This window comes from Rhodamnia argentea, chromosome 4, assembly GCF_020921035.1.
Source record: "Rhodamnia argentea isolate NSW1041297 chromosome 4, ASM2092103v1, whole genome shotgun sequence".
NCBI classification, from domain to species: Eukaryota; Viridiplantae; Streptophyta; class Magnoliopsida; order Myrtales; family Myrtaceae; genus Rhodamnia; species Rhodamnia argentea.
Window position 1 is genome coordinate 16,244,772 of NC_063153.1, and position 18,927 is coordinate 16,263,698.

Sequence of the window (18,927 nt, forward strand, 5' to 3'; positions counted from 1 at the left end):
ATTTATTATTGTAAACGATGTGAACGATTATTTTTATAGAGATATTTTTTGAATAATTCATTTTTCGCGAAACAAATGGAATATATGTCAACACAAATCGGTCCGTGACCGAGACCACTGTCAACTATTCTAAAAGCTTAAGCTATTAGACAAAGGCATAGTTTAATATCCGAGTACTCAACAAGACAGACGTCATAATCAATTGCTTTCTACCTAATTGCCATCAACCAATCCCTTCTAGCAACAAGGTTGCGTATAAACCTCAGAGACATCACTCTATGTCTATCTCTCTCAAATTTTGTCGACTTTGGTATTAATGGGATAGACCACATAATCATACTAAACAAGGACAATGATGGGTAATGAGTCATTTTACCAAAAGGTAAAGGTGGATGAAAATTCGAATTGACCCATGTTTGATGTGATCAAATGCTACAAACAACCAAACAAGTTATTTCCAATGATTTCAAAATGTGGGTGCACCGACGAACGGAATTGGAAATTACAATCACGACGTTTAATTTCTTTATGCAAACTAGCCTGTTTCGGAATGGCGGATGCGCGAGACGACATGTTGAGTTTTTTTGACCGCTTTCTCCACAATGCATTTAATTGGGAGGTGGTTAGTTTCCAAAAGGAGTAGTTACGATATAACTAAAGGCCATCATACATGCTGGCCTACAAAGCAAACAGCTTTGTTGTTTTTTTTTTTTTCTTGATAATCGAGGTTTTTCACGTGCAATGGACTGTTCCTCGAAGTGGTAAGGGTATACCAATGCTACCGAGTAAGTGCCCCAAGATGTGGTCGTTGGGAGTCGAACCTGGGGCCGCATCAGTATGTTAACATCATTAAGTGTTTGGGTCGCTGTGTTATTGATCGTGTATTAGGATAGGAAATCATCTCGACTCTAAGCTTTGCTCGTTTCACGGAGAACAACTTTTAGGATTTTTTGGGGTTTGGTTCACAGAAAATAAAATAGTCAAGAAAAATATTTTCCGGAGCAAAAAAAAAAAGGAAAATATTTTCCACCAATGGAAAAAATACATTCAAAAGTCGAGAAAATGAGTTACTTTTTCTAAAAAGTTTCGTCATCTTTCCTCCCCGCATTCCTTCACATTCCTTTTCGTTTTATTTATTTTTTACTTTCCTTTTATTTTTTTCCTTTTTTCCCTTCTTCTCGGCGACCGGCCATAGATGCAAGCCAATGAGCTCAAGATCGCTTGTGGCTGCTACCGGCCGGTCGCGGTGGAGGAAGAAGGAAAAATAAAAAGAAAGAATAAAAATAGAGAAATAAAAAAAAATATAAACTAAAATAAAAAATAAACAAAAATTTTTAATTTTTTTAGAAAAATACAATAATTATTCATGTTCACACCAATCGTACCACTTAGAATGGTCGGCATCATATAATCAATTTCAGGTCAAACAACGACGCGAAAAGAGAAATTAGATTTTCCTTACCAGACGATGAAAATATTTTCCAATTTATTTTCAGGTGTCAACCAAAATCCAAAAAATATTGTGATTTTGCTGGAAAATTACTTCTCGAAAAATATTTTCTAAAATTATCATATTTTCTGCGAAACAAATGGAGCCAAACGGGATAAGTACACTATCGGTACCATAACTTTTGTACGGCGTTCACTTGAGTGCCATAATTTTGAAAACGTTCATTTAAGTGCCATAACTTTAAAAAATCATTCACTTGATTGCCATTGCTGATGTGGATGCCGAAAAGCTGATGTGGCATGTTGGAAAAACTGACGTGGATGCCGGAAAAGCTTACGTGGACGCCGGAAAAGTTGACATAATATTCAAGTGAACGATTTTTGAAAGTTATGGCATTTAAATGAATTATTTTTGAAAGTTATGGTACTCAAGTGAATGTTTTGAAAGTTATGACATTCGAGTGAACGTCATACACAAGTTATGGCACTCACGGTGTACTTGTCCCGAGCCAAACTAATCGCTACAACAAAATAGGAAAATAGGGCTACGGCAATAAGCACAGATAAATCATTTCGTTCCCAGACCAAGCAATGGCGATGGAGTTTATGTTTGGTCCCATTGCCCGACCCACCGCGATGAAGCTATGGTCGCGTTGCCATTGCTGCATCGACAAAACATTAGTTTCGTGAAATCCGAGCATGCCAGACCCGAACTTAGGCAACGAAACAAAAAGTCCGTTGTACTTGGAGGGCGTGACGGTTGCAAAGTTTGTGTTTCGTCGCTGTTGCACGACTGTCGTCTTAGGTGCTACAACCGCAACGAACCCAATTTCGTCGGCATTGATCACTAATCATGACGAAATTTGATTTGCCACCTTAGGTGCTTGACGGAAATATCGTCTGCAGCGACAAAACCTATAGTTTCGTCACCATGGGCTAACGTGTCGAGTCTTTCGTGAAGAAACCTTGGTGACAGAAAATTTTTGTTACCATAACTTCCGGCGACCAATTCAGGATCTACGGCGGCGAAATTCTCCATCACCGTAGACTAGTCCTTGTTGCGGTGAATTGAGTTAAAAATCCTACACTATGTGTGATCGATCTCCAAGAGGATTCTTACTCGCTAAGGCAAATGTAAGATTGAATGATCGGTTAGAGTGACGATATGAAACCATAGAAAGTATTTTTGCTCATACTATATGCAGGGGATCTCCAGCAAGTGTTCTTTTGGACTTTTCCATTTTATGCATAGCTAGTGCAAGAAGTAAATCCAGCGAGCAATACTTTCATTAATAACTCCCTTTTATGTCCTTGAGATAACACATTCTTAGTCGATTTAATTTTTTCCCCCCGTTTCACGTCTACCTCTTATTTTAAGTTCATGTTTCTATAATAGTTTAAGATATTGAAATAACACTCAAAGATTTGGTTGATTGGTTAATTTCTTGATTGAGAATTTTAGATCAAGTAGATTCGGTATTCATATTACAATGTCACCCGTTCATTTTAATATCGGGGTCATGCCCGTCACCCTACGGGTGGGGCCTTACACCATACACGTAAATGAGAATCCTCAATTGAGCTAAATGATAAAAGGAAAAAAAAGTAACACTAGGCTCCGATGAACAAATGGAAGGATCATATCTTCATGTACCATATCGAACACACAAAAATATCGAGACAAGAATTATTTTTGATAATGAAAATATTTTTTGTTGATTAATTACTTCAATCGATATAAGCGATCGTGTTTAGAAAAATATTTTTCAAATCATCTATTTTTTGAGAATCAAATGGAGCCTAAAGCTCCAAATTTATGCCATATGCAATAGCTTTCATTATAGCGGATAGAGTCACGGTCGTTTTTGGTACTTAACTCATCGGTCTTGAGATCATGATTAACCTCTCCTCTAAAAATAGTTACTCTGTCGATTTACATGTTCGTTTGTTTTGCATGTGATGAATCACGATCCGACGGGCCACTATAGATGTCAAAAGGAGAATATGAATCTACAACAGGTTGGATGAAATTATTGTTGGGGAATTTATCCCTCTAGAGTGAATGAGAAGGAAATGTGGGAGTCTCACATAGGATGAGAGGTAGATGGGAGATGGGTTTATTAAGTAGAACCTCACAAATGGGTTTGGGGCCCAAGGGGCACCCCACTTTTGTGGAGGGGGGAGGACCTACGCAAATGGATTTCGGCCCACACGCGCGCGCGCCGCCGCCATCCGTCCGGCCGGCTCGGGCCTGGGTTCTCTTATTCCATTTATTTTATTTGCCCATTTGTTTATTTTACCGAATAGACACTTAACACAACTGTTGGACATTCGTCCTTAAACGAACAGATGCGTTCGTTCGGAAATCTTTTTGAATAATTATGTTTGTTCAAGAAGAAGTTATATTCGGTTCCGTTAAACATCATCCGGACTCAAGCTTCCTGTCTCTTCGTTTTTTCTCAAGTTTCAATATAAATAGTCTTCGAAGCAGTTTCATTTTTCGCGAACTTCATTTTTTCCCGAAATCTACACCCTCATTTTTTGTTACGTGCGATCCTGTTCCACAAAGTTAAGTTCGCCGGAGTCCTTTGAATAAGTGCCGATTCAAAGGAACGCGATCCGTTCTATCCTGGGAGACAATTGTCCAACGTCCTCGGATACCAAATTAAGGGGACAAATTTGTCTTAAGGACACAGCGAAAGTCGTTGGGCTCGGATCAATATTCTGATTGCTGCGTTTGCTTTTTGAATCTAGTTAGTAATTTCAATTTTGTATGTTCATTCCGTATTGTACTTTTGTTATATATACAAACATAGCCGACAACAATCTTAAGACAAATTGTGTTCGTTCATACATGATCATTGTGCTTAGTTCGTATAATATTTTTATTGAAAATATTATGTTCAACCGTTAATGTATCGTGTACATGCTTGTTGTATGATATTTTTTGTTGAAAATATTTTGTCCACCATTACAATATCATGGAAGTTCTGAATCGGACTTATTGCACATGTGTTTTGTCGAAAATTCTATTGCATCGTTCAATATCAATCTATTTGTTTTTCATTCTGTCTTCGACGTATACTTCCCGATTAGATTGATCTTCGTTCCGGTGTATCTCTGTTCTTGTGTACTTATCATGTTTAATAGTCCATTATCACTTAATTCATTTCTTGCCGAGCAACTAACATAATCACGGTATTATTTTTCTGTTTTGTGCCGAGACTGTTGCTTATTTATTTTGTTAGTACTCGTTTGTGCTTTACAATTATCATTCCGTGATTTGTTGTATAATAGAAATGGCTTCGACTTCGACTCCGGTCAACCCTATTCCGAATCATGGAGAAAAGCCAGAAAAGTTCAATGGTATAGATTTCAAGAGATGGCAACAAAAAATATTATTTTATCTTACGACATTGAACTTGGCAAGGTTCCTCAATGAGGATGCTCCTAAGTTGGATGAGGGAGAGGTAGACAAGGAAATGTTTGCTACGATAGACGCATGGAAGCATTCTGATTTCCTGTGTCGCAATTATGTCCTCAATGGTTTGGATAATACACTCTATAACGTCTATAGTCCACTAAAAACGGCTAAGGAGTTATGGGATAGTTTGGACAAGAAATATAAAACTGAAGATGCCGGATTGAAGAAATTCATTGTCGGTAAATTTCTGGACTTCAAGATGGTTGATTCAAAGACCGTCTTAAGTCGGGTTCAAGAGCTTCAAGTGATTATGCGTGATATTCATGCTGATGGAATGACTCTAAGTGAGTCATTTCAAGTGGCTGCCTTCATTGAAAAACTGTCACCGTCCCGGAGAGATTTCAAAAATTATCTCAAACATAAGAGAAATGAGTTGTCACTTGAAGACTTGATTGTTCGGTTGAAGATAGAGGAAGATAATAGATCTTCTGAGAAGAAAGTTGGAAAAAATCTGGAAGTCTCAAGGGCCAATATTGTTGAAGAAAGATCGAATCCCAATAAGAAGAGAAAAATGCGTAGCAAGCATGGAGAGGGATTCACCCAAGGTCTGAAAAAGTTTGTTGGCAAATGTTTTAACTGTGGAAAATCTGGAAATCGAGCCAAAGATTGCAGAGCCAAGAAAAGACAGAAAACTCAGGCAAATGCGGTGGAAGAGATTTCCAATGGTGTTGACGATATCAATCTGACCGGTATGATATCGAAGTGTAATATGGTGGGAAACCTCAAGGAGTGGTGGATTGATACTGGAGCAACTCGTCATATTTGTGTGAACGGATCGATGTTCCGGTCCTACACAATTGTGGGGGGTGATGAAAAACTCTATATGGGTAATTCATCAACCTCTAAGGTTGAAGGTGTCGGAAAGATTGCTCTGAAGATGACATTTGGAAAGATTGTGACACTAAATAATGTTCCGCATGTGCCGGATGTTCGCAAGAATTTAGTGTCTGGATCTCTCCTTAGCAAGAATGGCTTCAAGTTGGTTTTTGTATCTGACAAGTTTGTACTCTCCAAAAATGAGATGTATGTAGGAAAAGATTATCTGAGTGATGGTTTGTTCAAATTGAATGTAATGACTGTTGTAACCAAAGATGATATGAATAAAGCTGCTTCTACTTATGTGCTCGAGTCTCCCAATATTTGGCATGCTAGACTAGGACACGTTAACTATAAGTCGATAAAGAAATTAATCAGTATGGGACTATTGCTGAAGTTTGATTGTCCAAGTGAAAAGTGCCAAGTGTGTGTTGAATCTAAGTTTTCTAAGACTCCTTTCCATTACGTAGATAATAGAGTTACGGAACCTTTAGATCTAATACACACAGATATTTGTGATATGAAAGCAATACCTTCTAGGGGTGGTAAGAAATACTTTATCACGTTCATAGATGATTGTTCGAGATATTGCTATATTTATCTACTTAGTAGTAAGGATGAAGTTATGAATGCTTTTAGAACTTATAAATCTGAAGTTAAAAATCAGTTGAATAAGAAAATAAAAGTGTTAAGAAGTGATAGAGGAGGTGAATATGAATTTCCTTTTGAGGAAATTTGTACTGAGTTTGGCATCGTTCACCAAACTACCGCCCCTTATACATCACAATCAAATGGTGTGGTGGAAAGAAAAAATCGATCCTTAAAAGAAATAATGAATGCATTGTTGAACAGCTCTGGTTTACCGCAGAATTTGTGGAGGGAAGCTATCTTGACAGCAAATTTTATTTTAAATAGAATACCCCACAAAAGGACAAATCAAACTCCCTATGAGAATGGAAAGGCGGAATGCCTAACCTGAATTATCTTAAAGTGTAGGGGTGTTTGGCTAAGGTTGCGGTTCCTAAGCTTAAAATAGTTAAAATAGGACCGAATACTGTTGATTGTATTTTTATCGGATATGCTCGGACTAGCAATGCATATCGTTTTCTTGTTCACAAATTAGAGATCCCGGATATACATGTTAATATGATCATTGAATCAAAGGACGTTTCGTTCTTTGAAAATATAATTCCGTATAACATAGTATATGAGCCAATTGAAAATAATAAGAGATCTCGAGATACTACATCTAGAAGTGATCCAATGGAGGATGAACCTAGACGTAGTAAAATGCAAAGGACTTCTATGTCTTTTGGACCTGAGTTTTTAACATATTTGTTGGAGAATGAACCTCGAACATATAAGGAAGCTGTGACATCTCCGGAAGCCTCGCTCCGGAAAGAAGCTATCAATAGTGAAGTTGAATCTATCTTGTTAAACCATACTTGGGAATTGGTTGACCTTCCTCTTGGCAATAAGCTATTACAATGTAAGTGGATATTTAAGAGGAAAATGAAAGCAGATGGTACTATTGATAAGTATAAGGCTAAGCTTGCCGTAAAAGGTTACTGACAACGTGAAGGTCTGGATTATTTTGACACTTATTCACCTATCACGAGAATTATATCTATACGGATGTTAATTGCTATAGGAACCTTGTATAGACTTGAAATTCATCAAATGGATGTCAAAACAGCTTTTCTAAATGGGGATCTGGAAGAAAAAATATATTTACAGCAACTTGAAGGTTTCATTGTTCCGGGACAAGAGAATAAAGTATGTCGGCTTATCAAGTCACTATATGGCTTGAAACGAACACCAAAATAACGGCATGTTAAATTCGACCAAGTTATGTTGTCGAATGGTTTCAAAATGAATGAGTGTGATAAATGTGTATACGTTAAGAACACTCATAATAGCTTTGCCATCTTATGTCTATATGTAGACGACATGCTTATAATGGACAGTGATAGTGAGATTGTCAAGAAGATCAAATGCTTGCTCGCAAGTAAATTTGATATGAAAGATATGGGGATCGCAGATGTCATTTTAGGAATTAAAATCCGTAAAACATCCGAATGACTATCTCTATCTCAATCCCATTACATTGAGAAAATTCTTGAAAAAAGCAAGAATTTAGGCATATCACCAATAAGTACACCGATAGATGTTAATTTACATCTTTCAAAGAATACTGGTGATAGTAAGGCTCAAAATGAGTATGCAAGTATACTAGGCGGTTTAATGTATGTCATGAACCGCACTAGACCGGACATAGCTTGCGCGGTAAGCAAGCTAAATTGATTTACAATTAGTCCAAATGAAAATCATTGGAAAGCTATGAAGCGTGTATTAGGCTACTTGAAGCATACTCAAGATTATGTTTTGCATTATACGGAGTATCTAACGGTATCGGAGGAATACTGTGATGCAAATTGGATAACTAGCACTAAAGACACAAAATCGACAAGTGGATATGTATTCACACTTGGTGGGGCAACAGTGTCATGGAAATCATCCAAACAAATTTGTATTGCTAGATCCACTATGGAATCAGAATTTATAGCTTTGGATAAAGCCGGTGAAGCAGCAGAGTGACTTCGAAACTTTTTGGAAGATATTCCTAATTGGCCTAAACCGATTACTGCTGTATGCGTACATTGTGACAGTCAAGCGGCAATAGGAAGGGCAATGAATGTCATGTATAACGGTAAGTCTCGACACATACGTCGAAGACATGACTTCGTAAGATAATTTCTTTCTAGTGGAATTATCACAATTGATTATGTGAAGTCAAAAGATAATGTTACGGATCCATTAACAAAAGGCCAAACTAGAGAGATAGTTGTGAAAACATCGAAAGGAATGGGTTTAAGGCCTATAAATAAGTCCTCATAACGGATACCCTACCTTGTTAACTGGAGATTCCAAGATCTAGGTTCAAAGGGACAACCAAGTTATGAAGGCTGTGTAGAGTACTGTAATTTATTACTCATTCCTAGATGAAGACAGTACTAATATGTGAAGGTTAAGCGAAAAGCTTTTAATGATTCTGAATTGAGTATGTGATATACTATATGTTCGGAAATCACCTATGTGAGTGTGAAGTGAGGGCCGCTTCTGTGAGAATTGAAAAGGCTGAATTCTCTAAAACACTCACGAGACCGGGCAGTGTTCATGGCCAAAACGAACACAACGGTGAGAACTAACTTTGTTCGAGAGAAAGTTATGTGATTTTTATTGTCTAGGCTTACACTAAAGGTCGACAGTTCAAAGACATCAAGTCTACTGATTGATCGAGTAAGTCCGATAGGTTTCATTAGGGAAAGTTCAAAGTTTCGGACTACTTATCCCGATGTAACTATCTCTCAAGGAATAATTGCACATTGCATTTCATGCATATACGAAGAGTCGTGATGTCTGAATATCTCATTCATGTGGGGGATTGTTGGGGAATTTATCCCTTTAGAGTGAATGAGAAGGAAATGTGGGAGTCCCACATAGGATGAGAGGTAGATGGGAGATAAGTTTATTAAATGGAACCTCACAAATGGGTTTGGGCCCCAAGGGGCACCCCACTTTTGTGGAGGAGGGAGGACCTACGCAAATGGATTTCGGCCCACGTGCGCGCACCACCGTCCGTCCGGCCGGCTGGGCTCGGGCATGGGTTCTCTTATTCCATTTATTTTATTTTATTTTTTTATTTGCACATTTGTTTATTTTACCGAATAGACACTTAACACAACTGTTGGACATTCGTCCTTAAACGAACAAATGCGTTCGTTCGGAAATCTTTTTGAAGAATTATGTTTGTTCAAGAAGAAGTTATATTCGGTTCTGTTAAACATCATCCGGACTCAAGCTTCGTGCCTCTTCGTTTTTTCTCAAGTTTCAATATAAATAGTCTTCGAAGCGGTTTCATTTTTTCGCGAACTTCATTTTTTCCCGAAATCTGCACCCTCATTTTTCATTACGTGCGATCATGTTCCACAAAGTTAAGTTCGCCGGAGTCCTTTGAATAAGTGCCGATTCAAAGGAACGCGATCCATTCTATCCTGGAAGACAATTGTCCAACGTCCTCGGGTACCAAATTGAGGGGACAAATTTGTTTTAAGGACACAACGAAATTCGTTGGGCTTGGATCAATATTCTGATTGCTGCGTTTGCTTTTTGAATCTGGTTAGCAATTTCGATTTTGTATGTTCATTCTGTATTGTACTTTTGTTATATATACGAACATAGCCGACAACAATTACTCCCATTCGGGTAGTTGGTCGAAAGATGCACCTTTCCTTTATTTATGTGAACATGATTTAGATGGTCCTTTTCGCTTACCAATTTTGGCTATGTAGTTTTACTGTTGTCCTTCATGAACTTTGAATTTTCTCTCTCCCTCTCTCTGTCTCTCTCAATTTACTATTAACCATAGACTTTTATTTCGTACAACAGTGTAAAGAAACGAACTCCTTACTTAATTTGGGGGTTGCCTTGATTTTCTTAGTAAGTTTCGCCAATATTACCCTATATTTATTGGTGGGAAAAGTAATGACCGGGAAGACTAAAATTAGACTTTGAGGTGTGAATTTATTCTCTTTAAATAATAATTTGCCCCGCAAGATTGTTATTGGTTACTAGCAAAAACCCTCTATGATATAACAAAATCTCAAATGAACACCAAATAGCAATTCTGGTATTTCTCAAAGAATTCTGAAAAATGAAACAATTGGAGAATATGGGCCGTATTTCGAGAAAGAAAACAAAAAAGCTGAAGTATAATTATTGAATCATAAATGTTAAATTTACAATAGTGAATCCATACTGTTCTAAAAGGACACAATTTTTCATGTTGTATGTTTTTTTTTTCTTATTGAAATAACAAATAATAATAATCGAAGAACAAGAAATACAACCTTTCAAAGATTGTAAGTGCACCTAATAAACACCAATGAAAAAAAAGAACCACCAATTATGAAACAAGGCACCTCTTTATTTGTTTTACAAAAAAACTATCGACACATATAAGATCACACTGACGGGATCGCGCAAATGGATATTTTGATTTATTATCTCGCTCGTTGTTATTTTTGTAACCAGTGAAAAAATTACAATCTTTTAATTTAAAGAAGGTGCCCATTTCCTTGTTACGTTTCTTCTGGATCTTGTACTAGTCTTGGATATCTAGTTCGATCATTTGGGTCCCAAAAGGCACCTACATCTGTATTTTACATAGATGTAGTTGCTTCTTGCGGCCCAAGTGGTGTTTCATCTGGTCTTGAATGTGATTGCCTTTTTTTTTTTTTTTCTAATTTTTTAAATGGCACCATGAATTTTGATCTGAGACGCTGATTTGCAAGTGACGTAGTTGCATTGTGGGTTCATTTTTCTCCCAAACATCTCTATCAATGTACTAAATTTCTCACCATCCCAAAGTCCTCCAAGTCAATTCTAATCCTAATTGAGCCACCTACCCAAGTTGCCATCGTTGCCCCCCAGCGTCTGTCGTCGATGAGCCCCTCCATCTCCACCGTTGCTCGTACCTCTCTCTCTCTCTCTCTCTCTGACAACCTTGACATGAAATCGAAAGTAGCCGTGAACGAGCACAATTTGAAGTCATCCATGGCCAAGGGAGAGAGATGACAACTGAAGGTCCGAAGGTGGTGGCAGTGGTGGATGGAAGAAGCTGGAGTTTATGATGGTGGGATTTTTATAATTTGGAATTGTGACGTTAATATTTGAATGAAGGCTTAACTCAAATAAAATCTGCAAAAACAAATTAGGCAAACAAGGTGCGTCTGGTCTCCAGTCACTGTGCACATGTTACTCTAGGCATACATAATACCCACTGCATAGCCTGGACATTGCTGTTGTGAAAAGACAGGAGACGTGGAAATTCTTGGAATATATATTTGTCTGGTCCTCGTATTCCCACGTAGTAATATCTAGGGAGAACAATTTTTAAAACCTTCTTCTTCTTCTTCTTCTTTTTTGTTCAAATTGCACAATTATAAAACCTATATTTTAGATCACATGCTTTTTAAATGGTGGGTGAAAGGGAGCGACAAAGTTAAAAGACATTATCACAAACAGAGCATTGAGTGCTCGTTATAGAACTTTTATTCAGTAACTACTATATCCACAAAATCTCCAAACGTGGCATTTGAGTAATTTTACGCACGCATTTAATATATATTTTTTGGTAACCGAGGTGTCCGCGCGACTGGCGAGCTATGCCTCAAACTAGTACTCATTTAATATTGCGACGTACATGATTCAATAATCGATAATTCAGGAGCAAACCTTTTTTCGAATTGCTAAACTTAGAATTTGCTGAACTTTGATACACCATGGTCATCAATCTCGATCGATTTATATGCGTAAACAGCAAGAGTTCCAGCTTTCATGGCGTTGTTGTGCATTATTTTTTCCACACATTGTCCAGCATTATAGTAAAGTTTCCAGTACAAAGTCATACTGTCATTTGACATTAATAATGAAACTATCAGACTTTTATTCCATCCACCAAAATGATACAAGACTATCCTTCCAGCGAGCCGTACTTATGGCGCCAGTTTGGTATTACATGCTCGCATTATTTATTATTTGGCGAGCAAATTCTATGATGGATGAAATGAAAATCTTAGGAACTTCGTGTTTATATATAGAGTATATAGGTGTTCAAATTTTCGTAAGTTTTTTTTTTTCTCACTCTTGGCGACTGGAGAGAGAGAAGCAATCCTTACCCTCAGGACAATCACTATTGAGGAGCTCCTCAATCATCTGCAATGCGAGTCTCTGCTCTTCCTCCATATCATTGCTTCCTCTTTGTTCCGAGTCCGACGCGATGCCCTCGGGATCCTCGGAACTCGCCTCGTTGCCATTCGGCTTGCTGGCTCCGAGCTTGACGGTCATGACCCAGTTGGAGTCCGGCCTCTGCCCTGCCCTCTTCTGCCACACGCCGATGTCAGAGCTCTCGGTGTCGAGCCTCAGGCACGTCAGCGACGCCGTCGGGTGCCTGCTGCATTTCCGGAGCTTCGCGTGCAGGACCTCCGAGAGGCCCTTTATCGGCAGGGAGGCATCGGCAGAGGAGGAGGGGGACAAAGTGGGGTGGTGGGCACTGGCGGCAGCTGGGGCCTGGGGCATGGGGAAGTTGGTCTTGGCATTGCGGCCACTCATGAGGACGGCAGCCTGGTCATAGGCACGGGCTGCTTCCTCCGCCGTGTCGAACGTGCCGAGCCAGACTCGCCTCTTCCTGTTAAAGAACCGGAAAACGGGGTGAGAGCAAATCCAGACACAAGGTTCAGATATGGATCAAAACACCAGCGCCGCGGATGCTTACAGCAAGGGGTGGCGGATTTCAGAGACCCAAGAGCCCCAGTGACGTTGTCTGACTCCTCTGAACTTCTTGGATTGCACCATTTTCACAGCTCGAGAGAGCTCGAGATCGAGTGGGAAAGAGAGAGAATGAGAAAGAGAAGAGGAAGGAGGAGATATATGTAGGGCGAGAGAGACGAGTGATGTAATTTTTGGACAGAGGTAACTTATAGCGTAGAGTAGTGCATTCTATACACGCCCCATGTCCTACCACACTTCGACTATGGCAGCTGGCCTTGCACAACTGTGGCGCTTATGGAACCCGGTTCTATTGGTAGAAGGAGATGCCTTGGGGGTAGCCTTTTATGATCTTTGCACGAACCTTTTTTGGGAGATTGGTTATTTTGAGCACACCAAAAAGTAATTATCCACCGTTTCATTAAAAAATCCTTTCTAGTTGTTGCGACTTACATCGTTTCGCATGAAATTCATGACGGTCGTACGCTATTACAACCGGTTAAGATTAAAAAAAAAAATTACTCTCTCGAGTGATTATAGAAGTGTCTTGATTGATATTTTAATTGGACTATTTCATCCCACCCTTGATTGGATGAATTCTCCTCTAGATGTAAGATATTTTGGAAAGACCTACCAATAAGAGATTGTTACCGGAAAATTTTCTTCCCACCAGAAACGAATACATATATGACTATATATTTATGGAGCATACCCTGGAGCCCCTTAGGAGAATCCTTTTTTGGAAAAAGGATTTATGTGGCACGGTGGGTTCGCCTATTATGAATTCATAGTTTGGGGCTATACAAAAATATTTTAAAAAATTGATTTACTTAGGATCCGTCTATTTCGGGAAAAATAACTTTCAGAAAAATATTTTTCTGGATTTTCTAGCATTTGATTCGTGAAAAATAAGCTAGTCAAGGAAAACATTTTCTATCCATAGAAAAAACTCATTTAAAAAGTGGAAAAAATGTTTTCCTCTTTTTTAGGAGGGATAACATTTTTCCTCATTTTGCTAACTCAAATCCTTTACATTCATTTTCTGTTATACTATTATTTATTTTTCTTTTCTTTTGATCTTTTTTCTTTTCTTTTTTTATTTTCTCCTTCTTCCTCCGTTGACCTTAGACCTCGGCAACCACCGACAGCCCGGCAATCGACCTTGACGCTGTTGGCGAGCTCGGGCCTCACTAGGTCGGCAAGCTCAAGCCTCGTCGGCCTCGGGCAAGCCAAAGATCGTCGGGATTGGCCGACCCTCAAGTTCACCAACGACCGATCACGGCCTTCACCGTGGCCGGTGACCGGCCATAACCAAAAGGAAAAGAAAAAATAAAAAATAAAAAAAAGAAAAGAGAAAAAAGAAAAATAATAAAAATTTTAACCTTAAAAAAATTATTGAAAGCTGTGCATGGAGGAAAATCAAATTCAATTTTTCATACCTAACGACGGAAAATACTTTTTTGAGTCTTTTTCAATATTTTAGGCGAACACCGAAAACTATTGTCATTTTTCTAGAAAATAACTTTTCAAAAGATATTTTCCAAAAACACCATATTTTTTACGAAATAAACGGAGCCTTAATGTTGAAACGAAGGATCTATAATGTGAGGGAATTAAATCGCTTCTACAAGTAAACGTAAAGATACATTTCTCCACTATTGCCTGAACACAAATTAAAGTACAAGCAGGCTATAACAAGAATATTGCAAGAGATTTTGTTTTTTTTGGGTCAGATACCGCAAGAGATTTAAGGGTGCATTTACTTAAAAAAAACAAATGACTTGGACAACATTTTCCTCAAAATAATTATTTGTATCGCTTACAGAAGGAAAACTGAACGAAATATCCACGAAAAATACTTAGACATTTATTGTAATCGATAATCAAACGTTTTGGATTGACTAACTATTTCAATCGATTATTTTTCGGAATGTTTTTCCTAATCATTCATTTTCTAAAATACTAGTGTTCGATTTGTGGCATCCCGCCACATGAACTGACTCTGTTCGACGGAAGCACTGGGCAGAGTGCAGACTGTCGGTGAAGAACTGAGAACGGTTGGTCGATTGCTGCATACAATGTGAGTCGTGACAGGATCGAAGAAGGGCTGATGCGGAGCAAGAAGGTAATAGAACAGCAACTTCCATTAAGAAAGAGTGACCTCCGACAATTAATGAATGGAGAAAAAAATTTGTTCAAAAAATTATAAACTTATTATATTTTTGCCAATTTAATTTAAACCTTTTAATTGTGACAATTGAGTCATAATCATAATCATTTTCACGTTTTATCAACTGAGTCAATTCAGCCAATTTTAACTGAAATTGTTGATGTGGACTCTAGTCGTTCTACGTGGCACGGTCGATGTTGGACAATCTTTATAATAATTTTAAAAAAAATCAATTTTTTAAAATTTTATATTTTCTTTTCTTTTCTGTTTTATTTTTCTTATTTCCTTTTTTTCCTTCGTTGGCAAAGGTAGCCCTCACCAGGTCAGGCGTAGGCATCCCTCACCCGAGGCTAGACATGGCCAAATGGAACCGGGGGCTCGGAACCGGCCCTCAAGGGCCGGCTCCAACCCGTTTTTTTTTTTTTTTTTTTTTTTTTTTTTTAAAAAGGGAGAGGCCGGGGGGAAAGAGCCGTTGGGCTCGGGAACTGGAACCGAAACCGAAACCGGCGGTTCGGACGAACCGGCCACGTCTACCTAAGGCCAACGACCTCTGCCGGCCATCGATGAGGCCCAACGATGGCCTGCAACCTTCACTAACCTCGCTGGCCACAATAATAAAAAAAAAAAGAAGGAAAAGAGAAGAAAAAAATATATAACTAAAAATAAAATAATAAAATTTTTTAAAGAACATTAAAAAAAAATAAAAATGGGTAAATCAGTGCGAGCCATGCCATATAGGTTGACCAACATCCAAGTCAGCGATTTTTGGACAAAATAGGCAAGGTAGACTCAATTGAAAAAATATAAAAAATTTTAAGATTCAATTGACACAATTAAAATATTTATGACTGAATTGGCGAAAGTGCGTTGATAACCTTTTGGGTGGATATCTCAATGAATGGGCTACAGAGACTCGTCATCATTGAACTCTTCCCTTTGAATTTAATTTGATTGAATCCCTTCTCCAGAAGATCGGTAAGAAGGTGCCCCTTCATTTGTGCACTTACACGAATTCAGGAGTAGGTAAAGAAAATAACCCCGAAAGGATGATCTGGGAGTTCACGAGTACGAATTGAGAAAGAACGATGCATTTACGGAATTTAATAAAAAGCGCGATTCACGTGATGCCGTTCGAATTCGAGATCGCCAGTCATAGGCTTTCGCCCTGGACCGCCGTCGAGCATCGACCTTCTCGACGTTTTGATTTCGGCTATCGTCCTCCTCTCTCGTTTCCTCGATAGGAAAGCTCTCGCTCCAGTATCCTCAATGCTCCTTCCGCTTTGCATGCCCGTGAGTACGGACGCCGGAGACACTAATTCCCTAATTGGTTTAATTGAAATATTCCCGAAAAATTCTCCTCATCGACCTTTTTTCAGCATCGATGTCACATCACCGCGACCTTTCCATCTAACTAGCATATTCTCCCCAGACTCTTTCAATGTCCCTCTCTAGCCCGCTCTCGACACACACACAACTCTCGTACCGTACTACCAAGTGTCAATCGAGCTCACATGACAGTCGTCTTTCACATACCTGCCCTATTGGTTGAAAGGGAGTAAGAACTGTGAATTCCGGTGTTCAGATATCGAAAAGAAAAATAAGAAAACATAGCGACAATATCGAAGAATCTAACAACCTTCTCTCTCGATAACCATCAAAGTAAAGTAGTGGGATCGAGATTCCTTACGAGCGTTATTTCTATATGCTATTATCTCGATCGCTGATCCAATTTGAGCTACCGTTAAGAGTAGGTAGATGAATCACTTCGACTTTGGCTAAAGAACAAAAGGAGCCAAAGAACAAAAGAGGGAGAGGGCAATGACCGGAAGGAACGCACATAGTTGGCTCTGGACCTACTCCACCATGAAGTCGTAAACCCCACGGAGGACAACCAGCGACCCCATCGCCATCAGTCATTGGCAGATGATCTTTGCAGCTTTTCTGTTCTGCGCCCTCCAAGCACGACTGATCTATACGACAGATCACTCACTGAACAATCAAACGCACCCCAACCTCATTTCGATCCGCAAGGGAATTTTCACACTTATTTGGGAATAGGCGAGGGTCTTGCGGTCCTTGAACTCTGATCTTTTCGTTCGAAATGTGAGATTTTACGCTCTTGGATTTTCGATGTGATGCAATTTTGATCGTTTCGCTCCGGAGCTACGATGAACTTTTTGATCGAAACAAAGCTAATATTTCACCGGTTATTTCTTTCTAGGCCATTTTTTAAGGTTTTCAAATTGGGTAAGAGAGAAAAAAATTGTATTGCACCTGTTTCGCGAATGATTAATGATTCAACAAATATTTTCTTAAAAATGATAGTTTATGTCATTTGGAAATATTAACTGGTGGCAAGTCCTTTCATTTTCGACGACAATCTATGTTTAAGCGTTGTCATTGACGATGAAAGTTTCTTTTCATTGATTCATTTTGATAAGTGATATAAGCGAACAATTTTTTTTTTTTTCGTATGTACCATTTAGAATGCAATTATGAAATAGCAGTTAAACTCATATAAGTTGGGGAATTTAACCCGGAAATATTTTTGACCTGCCTTAATAATTTAATAGGACCACCAAAGTTCATTCGTTTTTCTCTGGGCCATCAAGAAAGTAAATAGAAGAAACATGGACCTCAATGGCTTGGGACCTTAGACATAACATCGGTGGTTTTTGTATCGCTATCTCCATAACTCTTGGAACTTCCATGGACTTAGATATCGAACTTGTCCTGCCTTTTGTCGTGCATTGCAGCCTTAACTACGAGCACCTCATTTTCAAAACCAAGAAGACTTTATGCATAGTCGTCAATTTTTTCAAAACCTATTTAAATTAACAAACAACCCTCAATTTAATTGGGAGAGACTCGGAATTACTGCATTAACAAGCAATGGATTCCATCTAATTAGAGATGAGCGAACGGTTTTCTTGTTGTGATGTTCGCGTGGGCTAGAGGGTTCGGCAGGAACTGCGCATTGTGGCTCAGTCCTAAAAGATTTTTTCGTGGAGGAATTGAACCGGAGATCTTAAAGAAACTTAAAGCGCAAAGTCCTTCTCATTTATGGTTCGGTATATATTCGGTTCAAAACGAGATTCGATTCAATTCAAGCGTACACTCTAAAAGTTCGGTTCGGTTCCAGTTTCTTGAAAAATTGAACCGAACCGAACCATTGACACCCCGACACTCCATCGATCCCACAGGATTAGTCTAGTCTCATTTCAAGAGATGGAAACAGAAAATAGCCCAAGCCAAGCTCCAACTCACGTTCAAGAGAAAAAGCTCTCGTGGTATATTAGATTTTTAATTGCTCGTTCGGTGCACTTTCGTATTACTTTGATTTGTTCATCCAAACTACCTATCCTTTTTGTTATTCAATCGGCTTTAAGAGTTTGTCCCTTACCCATGTGGGAATCCATTCAATTAAATATGAGAAAAAGGAAAACCAAATTGACTATATTCGCAAGAAATTGACTTTCTTAATAGATTGATCAATGGTTGATGAGATAGATTGGGTCGATTTACTCTTAAATTGAGATTCGAACGAACCTCAATTGTACAGTGAAGGTGTTTATGCAGAATTTGGTGAACGACAGCGTATTCAATAGCACAAAGGGTGTTTCTTGGATGTACTAGAATGGGAGGCACGTTGGTGTCTTCAAATATTAAAACCTGACAT

At 38.7% G+C, this 18,927-nt stretch overlaps 1 protein-coding gene across 1 annotated transcript; it reads right to left on the minus strand.

Annotated features, from left to right (window-relative positions):
* Positions 1 to 12,036: 12,036 nt before the first annotated feature.
* Positions 12,037 to 13,283, minus strand: LOC115757113 (ethylene-responsive transcription factor WIN1-like). Its single transcript, XM_030697217.2, has 2 exons — positions 13,086 to 13,283; positions 12,037 to 12,998 (listed from the first exon to the last, which is right to left on the minus strand). Exons 1-2 carry the CDS (start codon positions 13,163 to 13,165, stop codon positions 12,452 to 12,454), a joined length of 627 nt encoding a protein of 208 aa, XP_030553077.2. The 5' UTR covers positions 13,166 to 13,283; the 3' UTR covers positions 12,037 to 12,451.
* Between the last annotated feature and the right edge of the window lie 5,644 nt (positions 13,284 to 18,927).